General features: G+C 35.6%; 1 protein-coding gene across 1 annotated transcript in view; it reads left to right on the top strand.

Moving 5' to 3' along the window:
* Window positions 1-13,430, top strand: part of LRPPRC (leucine rich pentatricopeptide repeat containing) — an 86,789-nt gene that overhangs the window by 47,261 nt on the left and 26,098 nt on the right. The window contains exons 24-25 of the mRNA XM_030944504.1: window positions 560-684; window positions 1,311-1,417. Coding sequence (XP_030800364.1) covers window positions 560-684; window positions 1,311-1,417 — 232 coding nt within the window. The remainder of the gene's footprint in view (window positions 1-559; window positions 685-1,310; window positions 1,418-13,430) is intronic.

Below are 13,430 nucleotides of genomic sequence, written 5' to 3'. Positions count from 1 at the left end.
GATTTTCATATAGAACGTAATAATGCTATATCCCTTCCATTGTGATGGAGTGGACATCTACAGATGATTTACAGGGACTCTGTTAAGGTGTAAAACCAGTGTAAAGCAATCTAATGAGCTGTGGTTATCTTAACCCTGGTGATCTCTACTGAAACAAAATATTGTGCAATAATTGTGAAAAGCTTAAAAACTGGAAATGCCTAAGCATAGACAGAGAGGTAATAGAGTGTACATGATATTACTTACAAATGAGAAAAATAAAGCTGTTCAACACTTAAGTGAATTTTCTGTGAAGTTTGGGTTTTGTCAAGATAGGACATAGCATAACTTAAGAATATTGCTCAAAATTTAAGTGCATCTGATGCTGAGGAACATTCACACCTTTGGCTAATTTATAGTAAACAAGTGGTCATGGAATCAAAAACATGAGGGAGGAATAAACACTTGGATTATAGACTGCTAAATGAATTTTCTGTGAAATTTTCAAGATTAAAGTGGTTTCAGCTTGGATTGCTCCTGCTCAGAATGTTTTTATTCTTGTTTTGTTTCATTCCACAAGGGATGACATGCCTGCAGCTCTGGAAGCTTTAGTCAGCTGTTACAAGAAGTATGGTAAAATTCTTCAACTTCATAACATCTGCTGTAAACTGGTAGAAAAAGGAGATGCTGATCTTCTGCAAAAGGGTTAGTTGCATGTAGTCAAATGCTGTCTACTAATATAAAGTATTTTCTGGGGGTTTCTCTTTCAGGATTTGTATATAATTTCTTTGAACTGAAAGAAAAAAAAGTTTGTCTTAATATATTAACTTCAGAGCACTAATATGATGCCTGCATTCTTCAGATTGAAAAATTGATTGTAATTTTAAACAGCTCTGGAACAGCTCTGTTTGTATAATATATCATTGAGCTCTCCCAGATTAGTGCTAATACTTGTTTGAGCTGTGTATGCTACTATTAAGAAATGAATTAATAGTAACACATCACAATAACAAAACAATACATCTGTTTTTCAAATAGCTGTGCAGTTCACAAACCATATAGCCTCACTTTCTATGAGGAGAGCATGCCAATATAGTCTGTTTTGTTGAATATAGTTCAAAATGTAGTGCAGAAAAACATTTTAAATATACTCAGCCACAAAGCTACAACTAATTGTGTCACATGTTATAATCATTCTGTTTGTTTCAAAATTATCCCCCTATACCTTATCTTTTATGAGGCTTGGAAAATATTGGTGTTAGGAATGTCTGACATAAATACTGAAATGCTTCAATATATTGAGTAAATTAATGAGTTTATTTTCTCTTTAGTTTCAGATTTTATAAGCAGAGAACATGGTGACATGATGGCTCTTTACGATCTCTTCTTCGCCTTCTTGCAAACAGGAAAATACAAAGAGGCCAAGAAGGTCATCGAGGTGGGATTTTAACTATAGTACTCTAATCGTGCAGCTATTTAGACTCTTAATTAGAAACATTTAAAGTTTTTAACCTTTAATTAGTCTTGTTCTGATTCACATTAATAGAATGCAGTCCCAGTAATAAAAAACCCTCGGCCGGCTTTATTTTGTATAATTACAGTTCAGAAGAGAGACAGTCGTCTTGTACATTGAAATTGTTTCCTCACTTTTTCAAATTTGCTCTTATATATCAAAATGATATTTGCATATTAAATATCGGATTGTGGAACAATTAAATTAAACTGGCATTCCTGGGTGTAAAGTTGCTAATCCTCTTTCCGAAGGAATTCTTTGTTCTTAAAAGCACTGGAATTTAATTTGCTGCAGACCATGCTCAGATTTATTTGTAATGCTTGTCTACAAGTTAATCAGCCAAACAAGCGCTGTCTGCTACTGTTTGGCATTTAATTTAGCATTTCTTCTCTCTCTCCCTTTTTCAGGATAGTAAGCAGCTTATAGGAAGTGGTAGGTGACAAACTTGGTCTATTTAGGATTAGTATATTTTATCTAGACTTGATTGAAATTGTGCTTACTGAAATTGATAAGTCAAAGGGGCAGCTGCAGAGTCTGCCCAGATTGTGATTATTTTTTCTTCTTAACACTGTTGTATGTTTTTAAAATGCTGCATAAGTTTTTCACTTAATGTATGGGAGGAGGCATCTTGCAGAAAAAGTAATAGTTTGTCCTCAGCATTTTTGTGTTATGCACATACACAACTCTAACCTAATTTTTGTTGGGGTTTTTTTTTCTTTCCTGAGATAAAGAATGCTTTTTCTCCTAGTTCCACTTAGAGTATCTGAAATAGCAGCTATCCCTGCTTGAATTGTCTAATGGAATTTTTGCATTTAAAAAAATCTTAACTGAAGGTCTGTGATGGAACAATAATGTCCTGCTGTAGGTTATGTGGATATTGCTAAGCACAGTGTTGAAACATTGTATTTTTGTTCTGAGAGGGTGTTTTGGAGCTCAAATCTTACAGTACAGAAGAACAGAAATATCAGTGTCTGACAGCAGATGACACTGAGGAGTTGAGTTCCTTTTACAGTGATTAAAGCATATAGGAGGTGAAAGTATGAAATCTGAGATGGGAAGTAAAATTAAAGCTGAATGAGCTAATGTTACGTCATGTGATTTAGCAGCTCTTTCTTTGATATGGCATTTAATTTCCCGGAATTTCTATTGGTGTCTGGAGCTCAGCAATTGTGAATAGGATAATAAGCAAGTTATCAAATTGTTGGGGCACTGAAACTCTTGTCATTTTCTTAAAACATGCCAGATTCTCTCTGCAGGTATTCACTATTTGATGATTGATCGTGAGTTACTAATAACCGCAAATGTTTAGGCATAAATCTGAACACCAAATATCTGGAGATGAAATGGAAGTTTTCCTGCCTTTTATGCTAGTTAAAGTATTTTTATCTAACTTCTATGAAGTATGAATTAGAGTTTTGTTTATGCTGTGGAGGAAGAGCTGGTTTAAATTACAGAATTTTTAATAGGGAATTTTCTAGGAATGGTATGCGTGTATTTTACTAGTGGAAAAAGTGACACGAAAATCAATTCTATATGGTGCATAATATTTTAAATATGCTTTTGTTGTGTCACAATATGTTAAGTATTTTCAGAGAAATTGTTTCCAAAAGGGGAGGACAGAAACCTTATTGTTGATATTTTGCTGAAGAAGAAAATAGTTTGTATTGTTTTAAAACATAAGCAAGTTCCTGTTTGCTTTCTGATTTGTTAGGAAGTGAAAGTCTTATTTGGTATAATGTGAAATGGTGTGTATGTTATATATATCTGTGTGTGTGTGTGTATAAAATGAGGTGTAGGTGTATTCTTTTCTCTAGTGCAGTGGGTTTTGTGACTAAATTACTTCTCTTGATGGTCATCTCAGATTATTTTTCTGTCTTCTTTGCTTGTGAAATAATACTCAGGGAAGGAGATCAGTTGGTGCTGCTTTCTCTTTTAGATGCTGTTGCATGTACCTTTAGGCATATACTTTAATCAAGTATTGCTGGTTATGATGGTCAATTAATTTTAGTGATTTGAAAACATCTATGGAATTAATAAAGAGTATCTAAAAGGATAGTAATAAAACTGGAAAGAAAACTCTTTAGGAGCTAAGGAAATTACCACTGTGGAGGATAATGGTTGCTTAAATGGGATTTTTACTCATTGGAGACCACTGCCTCTGCTTCCTCCTGCTATTTTTAGAAATTAGAGATATACTAGATGCTCATGTGAAACTTAATGACAAGTGCTGCTTTGAAAAACTTGGAACTCAAAGCCCCAGGAATGAAAATATAACTCTTAAATCTCAAATCTTTGGTGAAATGAAAGTGGGTGACAATACTGGGAAAGGACAAAGGGTAAGATTTGAGTGAGATTATAAAAATCAGGTCAGACTTGTGTAGGTTACGTTATCTGGCCACAAATGTGTTGTGAGTGCATATATATGCAAGATCATGTTATGGGAAATAATGAGAAAGCTGAAAGTTCTGGGCCTGATCTGCTTGGTGGAATAAAAGCAAGACTAACCAGAGAATGAGAGTGTGAGAAGCAGCAAAAGGTAAATAGAAAGGAGATGGGGCAAAGGATTTGTCTGGCCCATGCTAGAGCAGCTAGACTGAAGCACGTGGTAGCTTGGTAGTGGGAGTCTCTTCTGAGGTCATGCTGACTGGAAGAGAAGCTGTGTTTGACAGTGCTGTGGGGAAATGCTGTTCCTGAGGCACCATGGGGTTTGTGTGACAAGGTAGCAGTTTGCAGGATTGTTGAACTGCCTTCTTAAGCACTTGAGAGTCTTGTTCTCAGAGACAGTAACTACAGATAAGGTAGCCTTGGCTGCTCTGTGAAGTGTAAGTCTATTGTATTCTAGCTGTGCCTGGAGAGTCCTGAGCCCCCAAAGTTGTGCTGGTAGATGCTGTTTTGCTTTACACTGAAAAAGAGTTCTACCAATGGGTACATCCAGACATGATTTAGTCTTCTTAACTGCACCTCAACTGATAAGTTAGCTTTTGTCTTTAGTCCTTCGAAGATGATCATGTCAAAACAACGTTGGCACATCTCTTCTTGCCCCTTTACCACAAGGTCACATACTAGCTTGCTTTCCCTTGGATTGGCACAGCATGACTTCTGTGTCATCAATTCTAGCTCTGGATACTTAGGATTTTTTCTCTTACTTAGAAAGGCAGCTTAATTGCCTTTTGTCCTTGAATTTTGTTTTCCATAAAGAAAAAAGGAAGAAAATTAGGTCAGTATGTTTTGCTTTTAACTAAACTACATTAGAGCTAATATAGGCTAAAAGAAGGGGATGTGAATTTTCAATGAATAGGATTCAGGGAAAAGTACCTTTTAAAAAATACTTTACCTATCTGAAATTTTTTTTTATTTCAAAAATATTTAATCAAATCTCCTGGAGAGAGGTCTTACATAATTACGTGGAGAGAATCTGGAAGAATTGTTTGGCCTTAATGTTCTTCTAAGAGTGGTATATAAATGGCAAAAGAATATTTTAGAGCCTAGTCCACCAGCTCTCAAATTCTTACCTGTTGCCTGAACTGGACAGTTAAAAGTCCCTTTTGTTTACTCAGCTGTTGATTGCCACTTTATTAAGCAGGTGCTTAAGATCTGTACTAATGGGAAGGTCATCCAGAAGAGTAGATGAAAAAGAGAATGTTACACCACCTTGGAAGAATTTATTTATTCCCTTTTTCACCTTTTACTGTCTTCATGCTGCTTGGAGGTTTACAGATTTCACTACTTACAGTAGTTAAAATATAATGGATGTCTGCCATTTTTTGTTGGATTTAATATTTTGGTCATCTCTGAATCTTTCACCAGGATCTCATAATTTGCAGCTGTTTTGCATTCATGATGATTGAATATTTCTAAACCCACCCTTTTCCCTTCATTTACTCATGCTAAATGCAGCTGTTTAAATACCCACTGCATCAGTGTGTAGTGCAGCCCATGTCCACTCTTGGCTTTTTCTGAAGAGGTTTGTATCTCTTTCAGTAGTGTAACAATTCTGCAGCAGAGGGTCAAGCAAAGCCCATCTATAAATCTGCTTACTGAAAGTCTGAACCATGTTTTCCTAAGCAGAAATGAACACTTCATTCCTGTGACTGAGCAGGTAAAGTATTAAACTGATGTTAAACCATTTCTGCGCTGTATCAATAAAATCATTGCACCTTAAATGAAGTTTCATTGTATAGCAAAATATTTACCTGAATAAACCAAAACAAGCACCCTGTTCAGAATCATGTATCAGGTCACTTGCATTTTTAGTTGGGACCTTAGGGATTCCTCTGATAGGAAGTAGGAGTTGGTAGCAGTGCTCTACTGTCTTCCTGTTGTTCCACAGATCTTCTTGAAATCTTTCTAGATCAAATTACTTGATCTGTTAAAATAACACCTGTTAATTTGCTCCTTCAATGAAAGAGTAAAAGTTCTCATTCCTGCTGTAGTTTTGGTTTTGCTGGAAATGAAGGCAAAGAAGATTGGAATACAGAGAAAGATCTCAGAACTGTGTGGCAGAGTGTTTTGGGAGAAGTTCAACCTGTGTATTTTGTTTCCACTGGAGGAGCCTTCTTTGAAAATAGCCTTGGATAGAGCATGGCTTCAGAATTCTTTTAACCAGATATTAATCAAGTGTGATGCTATCTTCATCTACTCTCATACTACGTATGTTGTTTATATTTAATAGTTAAATTTATTATGCTGTATCCCACGTATCTCGAGACATTAGTATGAAGAATTCAGGATCAGATGGTTGTTAAATAGCTTTATGAAATGTGTTCCATTGTGGAGAAATGTAAGAAAAGGCATTTGCTGCTGCAGTCTGGGACCTGAGGAAAGAATTGGTTTGGGTGACTTCAGTGTACAGGAATATATCTATCAACAGATGTCAAGTTAATTTAAAAGGTAAATAGATTTAAGCAAAGAATTGTGACATTCATTGTCGGCAGACCTCAAGATACCAGTTGCCATTGGATTTAATCTGCCATAAAAACAATGAGCATATTTCTACATGATATTGAGAGATTACAACCTTCTTTCATCCAGATTGCTTTTTTTAAGAGTCTGCATCATAAAATTGCATCCTGCTGATTTTATGCTGGAGATGAACTACCAGGAGAAGATGCTTTCTTGATTTGTGACAGCAGGGTTGGGGGAGTGAGGGGGGTGCATCAGTTATGTGCAATTTAGTGATGGTTATATCTAGTCTCTGAATTTATTTACAAAGACTTAATTTTGGTCCTGTTGAGAAAAGAGTGGAGGTGATTAAAACAAAATTTAAATGTTTGTGAACAAGGTTGTATTAGATAATGGTGGTCTGAGATTTAAGAATAATTTGTAGGGGGTGTAATAGCTTTTATTAGACTAACTGTATACAATTGATACAGAGGGGGAAGAGCTTTTAAACATGCAAGCCCTATAATTACAAGAAAAGATTAATTTTTTAAATTATTGCTATTGGGTCCTAATAGCCCAGTAAAATCATTACTTCTTTTGAAACTGGACTCTGATGCAGTTAGTTAGTAGTGAACTTGGATTTTCTTTCCAAGCATCAATGTATGTAGGTTAATTTAAAAAGGGTGGCTTACTAGTTCAGTGAACGTTATTTAGAAGTTCTTGAGTATTCCTTTCTTACAGGGAAGGGATCTATTTCAAATAAGTAAATTTGGTAAAGGAGATGACTACTGAAAAAATTCCTTCCCAAAAGGAAGGCAGTAATGTGTTCAGAATGTGGGATTATAGCAAGATCTGTGCATCTTTTCTTAGCTTCAGGGACTTTGTGTTAGAAGGAAGAGGTTTATAATGCCTTTTTTTTTATTCATCATACACTGTAAGACCACATTACAAGGCCAAGAGCAAATTTTTGTTCTGTTTTGAGTCTAGGATACCTTGAGGAGTTTGTTTTAAGCAGAGTTTTTGTGTATTTTTTGTGTCACCTTTTCTTCCAGTGTGATTTTTGTTGGGAATGTCTACTGATGTTTTTGTAATAATATTTCACTGCATAATTTATCTTGGAAAACTTACTGGTAAACGTAGAATATTCCAATAGTGATGAAATGTACATCAGTTTCAGTTGTATTGAGGAATGATAAAGTTGTAGAACTCTATCCTACTTTTATTTTAGTATTTTTGGAAAATAATCAAGTTGCCTGACATTTTTCTCCATGTTTGCCTAACATAAAGCAGAGTGTACTGCTCTTTTAAGTAAAATAAATAAAATCATGAGTATTTACTCAACAGATACTTGCATTGGTAAAGTCAGTGAACTGTGAAACTGACAGAAGCTTTGAAGCAAATACATATGTAGGAAGAAAAAAGCCATAAACCAACAGTACAAACTTTCCCAGTGGAGACTGTAAACTTTGTATTTTCTTAATGTGAACTACTGCTGCTTTTTACATTAAAATTGACTTAGTAGAAGTTGACTGGTTGCTACCTGTGTGATTGTAGGATAGGCAGAAAGGAGAGCATTAGCTTGAATTCTCACCAGTCTCAGGAGAATAGTTAGTGAGGATAGATATGTAGGCATGTGTCCCTTTGCCTTTCATTAACTAACTGGTACTGCAAATAAAACATCAAATACACTTTAGCTGCGTAGGCTTTGAAGGCACGACTTGCAGTGGAGCAGCTCATAAGTTTCAGTATTCCAATACTACATTAGAGTACTTGCCCTCATTATCAAACATGAAAAGTAGACATATTGAAGGTACAGATATAATTGTTTTCAAGCTTACATACAGTTATCTCTTGCCCAAAAAGTTGAACAAGAGTCCACATATTTTAAATGAGTTTCTCTTAAAAGAATTCCTTCTTATAGGGGTTGTGTTTTGTTTAGTCATGTTTATTTCTGGACAAAATTGCTCATAAAGAAGAAAAGAAATTACTTTTTTTTGAGACAGAGTTTGCAAGATCTTCTTCTGTTTAGAAAGAGTAAAGTGATTGAGAGTATCTTTCTGTGCCATCACCAAAGAAGCCATTCTTTATATCATTGAGAATTAAACTTCTTTCAAAGTGGAAAATGAACTTGTAGAAAAAGTATTGCTTCCATTGCCAGCCATAAACAGCTGTAGCTGTAATGACATCCTGGTAGTACAATGACTTAAATAAAATCTGAGCTAGAAGAGCACTAATATGTTTTATTGGGCAGTTGATATGATTGCAACAGGAAGGATGCTTTTTGATGCACATGTTATTTTTAGATCACTCAGTCGCTAAAGCTGGATCTTTTGTGAGCTTCTGGACCATTGCATAAAAGGTCAGAGCCAATAATCAAAATAGGGGTTTTTTCTTGTATATTCAACAATGATACTTCACTTGGACTTTGCTATGACTATGGTGGGAGAAATACAGCAAAGTGGTGTACCTGCATACATATGAACTCAAGTTGTAAGATTATTTTTAAAAATAATATAAATATGTTAATTGGTATTTTTGAAAATCTAATGCACTGTTATTTGAAAGTAAAGGAGTGTTTAGCAGGAGAAAAAAATAGTAGAAGTGTAAAATAGTTTTAACCATCTCAGTCAGTACCTAGACTAGGATGGCTACATAAGGTACAGTAATTTTATATATGTTCTTCTGACTTCCTGATTAAGAGGTGCACCTACTGCTTAGTAGAAGTGAGGACTTCTGCTACAAGTTTTAACCTAGAGGAAGATTCAAGGAAAACATCCATTGTTTATGTTGTAAACAGCTTTGTTCAAATAACCTCCCATGCAGAAATATCCCAGGCTTCATTAAAGCTGTATGGAATTAGTGAGATTTTCATAGACATTTTTGTGGAATCAGGGAAAAATCTGTCTTTAAATTAAGAACTTCCCATCAAGTGTTCTGTTTTCCATGGTGCTTATGTTGGAGAGAGCTGTTAGGAATGACACACATCAGTTCTTATAGGTGTCTGCCCAAGGCTGTCTGCTTGGAGGAGTAAAGCATTTTCCTGCAAGACATTGCTTTGGCATCTCAATCTCAGTAGCTGGTTCTGCTACTGGTAGCATAAGTGTGTTATTGCTGCTGATGTAACTCTTCATGAAATGTTCTTCTTCCTTTAGCAGCATTAGCTGTCTCCTGCTATTACTGAATTTTTCAGCTGCAAAGAGAGGAATGGATGGATCTGTCCTTCCAAAGAATACCATCAGGAAGTGCAACATGGATGGCTTTTATAAAATTTGCCTGTTTCTTTCCAATATGTTTGAATTAGTGATTATAGTAGAACTGTTTCCCTAAGAAAAGACTGAACTTTTTGCCAACGAAATGCAGAAATTTTGAAGTAAATGTAAACTAGGTAAGGTGGTTGGGGTTAAACTTGAATAGTTAGAATTGATGTGTTATTCACAGTGCAGTTATGAAAGGCTAGAATAAGTTGACTGCTATATGTAAGAATTATTTTTCCAAACAGGCTCAGTAGTCATTTGTGAACATGCAGTGTTGCAAGGTTAAAGCAGAAGCTCTCCATCTCATGTCACTTATATGCCAAATGAAAAATGCTGCTGGTTTTTATACAGTTCTGCAACCTAAGCCAGCAAAAGTGGCACTGTTTTGGGGCAGTTCTCAACTCTTAGTTTGCCGAAAGTCATCTTTTTGAAAAGGACTCAGGGCTTCTGGTCTGTATGTTGTCTTTTGTGGTTTTTCTCTGTAAGTTTTGTGTTTAAAGAGAAAAAGGTTGGTTTAGGCAAGTGGAGGAGAGTAAATAAATATTTTCATATGTCTTTTGTAATTTTTTAAACTTTTTTGTTAGAAAAGCTTTTTTGAAAGTAAAAAACCAGTATGACTCTATTGGCTGTAGCAGTTACAGAATACTAATGTAAACAGAATTTGAATATTTCTATCGTTATTTTAAAATCTGGAAAAATATCTCATGGATTCCTGTCTGACAGGTCACTGTTTTTCCAGACAATCTGTTTTCTTTCAGCTGTAATAGGTAGAAATTAGCTCAAATAAAACTTACTATAGAAATTTTTTCTGATTGGACCCCTTCAATCACCTGAAGTGACTGGTTCTCAGAAGGAGGAGAACAAATCAAATGCTTTCAGTGTGTTAGGACTGTTGAATGATTTTTATTGCTGCTTGACAAGAATTCTTCCAAAGATGCAGCATATTTATCCCTTTCTGGTTAGTGTTCCTTCCTGTGTGTGAAGGTGCAGAATCAGTGAGTAAATTGGTGTGGGTATAAGTGTAGAATAAGTGTAATTGTCATAGAACCACAGAATATGCTGAGATGGAAGGGGCCCATCAGCATCATCGAGTCCCCCTCCTGGCCCTGTGTAGACACCCCAAGAATCACGTCACATGTGAGTTTTGATCAAAACTCTGGGCTGATTTCTGTAGGAGATATGATGAAGTAGCTGAATTCTGCTTAGCCTAGAGAAGAGTCAGGGAATTATTTTATATACTAATCATTAAATTAGTATGAAACTGAGATATTAAAGAAAAATCGATTGTATATTGTCTTCTAATACAAAATCCAAGCTAGTAGAAGTTGTGCTGAAAGCAATCAAAAATGGTAGTACTTCGGTTGTTCTCTGCAGAAGGTGTTGGAGGCAACCCATTGCCAAAAGATCTTCTGAATGTGATAAATCTTAAGGGGTTTTAGGGACAACCAGAACAGCTCATGGAAGAGAAATAACTTACTACAACCAGTGTGATCCACTGAACCTCGGGTAGTTGGAGAGGGGAAGAGTACTGAAGGGAAAGCATTGCTGTGTTTCCTGACATTTTATATTCTCCTGTTGTTACTGTTACAGAAAGGATAACAAGGTTTGATTTGGTACAGTACAACTGTTTTCTATTTCAAAAGAATGTAAAAGCCAGAAATCTGTGTTTGGTTTATATGCTGGATGAATTGCGTGAGACTCTCAAAAAAACCCAACAAAACAAAGAAACCACTAAGACTTGATATAGATTTATTTTTTAAATTTAGTCCATTGAAACAAGCAAGATCAAAATTGTAAATGGCAATTTGGAAGAGTAATTATAGTTTTTTACTTATTTTTTCTTTATTCCCTGCATTCTGTTATTCTTTATTTTAGTCTGCTGTATCGTAGAAACACTGCTTGCTGCTAAACGCAATGTTTAAAATTCCCTAAGATTGTAAGGGATAAGCTACAAATATGGACTATCAGGCAAGCCCTGGAGATTTAGTTAATCTGACCTAGATGTTCTTTTGATGATTGAGACCTGCAGTATGTGAAAACACTTCTCAATTTCAAAATGAAACACAAGGATATCTGTTGTATAACTCAGCTGTCCTTGTAGTGACAGACACATCAATCATTTCTGAACAGGAAAGGATTTACTATAAAAAGTTTGTAGCTTTCGAGCTGTTGAGTTCATTGGCATTCAGATCAGCAGTGATATTGGAAGTTGTAAGTGAATTCAGCATTTGAATTTTACCATGTCCCAAAGAGGATTAGCTACAAACGCAGGCAACATACTTCTTTCTTTTTCATTTTCAAGAGCCTGTTGCGTATCAAGAGCCTGTTGTGTAAGATGTTAATTCTTGACTTAGTTTTCAGCATATTTTATGTGAAACTGCTTGATAGCTCTTAAAAAACACTGAACAGGTACCTGTAAGTATAAATAACTGTGGGGAGAGGAAAAAACCCAAACAAACAACTAATTGGAAAAAAAGCATGTACCTGAAAAGCTGTGTTTATGTATACCACTTTGAATATGTGGGGAGACACAATTTTTCTGTAACCTTCTGGGCTGAGTACAGCTAAACAGTATAGCTGAACACCCAGAGATGCTCCATGTTGAGGAGTTGTGGGATTAGCATCCTGTTTTTAGCAAAACCTTACATTGACTTCATAGAATGGTTGGGTAATTGGTAGGATTATGTGGCTCAACATTTACTCTGCAGAACACTGTTTGCTATATATTTAGCAAAATTTTAGAGTTTTCACTGAAATTTTGCATGCTGGTTCTCTGGAGTATGCTGAATTATTTCACAAAGAGGCAAGGGTAGTAATTCTGCACTTAGGGAATATGGGAAAAGGAAATTATGTGTTTAAAAGAGAGACGGTAAATTCACATTTCCAATAGTAGTTGTTTCCACTGTTTTGCAACTGAAACTTAATATTTCTCACAGCATTTTGTTCAGACTGCCTCTTTTGTGCAAACTGGCATTCAAATTTTTAACTTCCACTTCACATTTAAACTGTAGAGATTTCTTACAATATTAAAACCTAAAAGCCTTCAAGAGTCAAAACACATGTTTATCTGTAGGGGTGAACAGACATTTCCTTGGAATTACTTTAAACTTAATGTGAATCTGGACATTTGAAATAAAAAACAGAGTTCACTCTGTAAATTATATTTGTGCTAAGACAAGGTAGTATAAAGCCAGGAAATCCAAGTATCTATGGGAGGGAAAGCCAAGAGGTAAAAATTATGGATGCTTTGCACACATTTTACTGTAACCTTTTTTAGATATGTTGGACATAAGTAGGTAGAATGTATGACATGTCTCTTCAAAAAATTTGACTTTTCCTATCATTATTTAAGAATTTACTTAAGTTGAGGAACTGCTGTTTTGATTATAGCATATGGTGCTGGGAAGGCACAATGTGGCTTTCTACCCCAGATGGTGTTTCAAGGATTGAAACCTTTCCTTTGAGCATGTGTAGTTACCATGTAGCTGCAGTCTGCTTGAAACAACAAAGGAATGAATAAGCAAAGGCTCATAACCTGGAGAAGTCAGTAAAACAAAGAACTGTGGCATAAGGGCAAGCCTTAAGTGTCTTAGCTTTAAGAGTCAATCTTGAGCCTTCTGTTCTGGAGTAGGAATTGCCCTGCAGTTCCTATAGCTGGCATCTGTACAGTATGTTGGCATCACCCAATGATGATGGTGCAGTTCAGAAACGTGGTTCTCTAGCTGCTAAGTTGCAGTGGTGCTGAAAACAAGTGTTTCATTGTGAAGACAGTTTGGAAATATCTGGTGTAATTCTTTACCAGG

The sequence above is a fragment of the Camarhynchus parvulus genome, chromosome 3 (assembly GCF_901933205.1).
Source record: "Camarhynchus parvulus chromosome 3, STF_HiC, whole genome shotgun sequence".
In the NCBI taxonomy this organism is placed as follows: domain Eukaryota; kingdom Metazoa; phylum Chordata; class Aves; order Passeriformes; family Thraupidae; genus Camarhynchus; species Camarhynchus parvulus.
The sequence above is the reverse complement of the archived record's forward strand: the minus strand, read 5'-3'. Positions and strand labels throughout refer to the sequence as shown.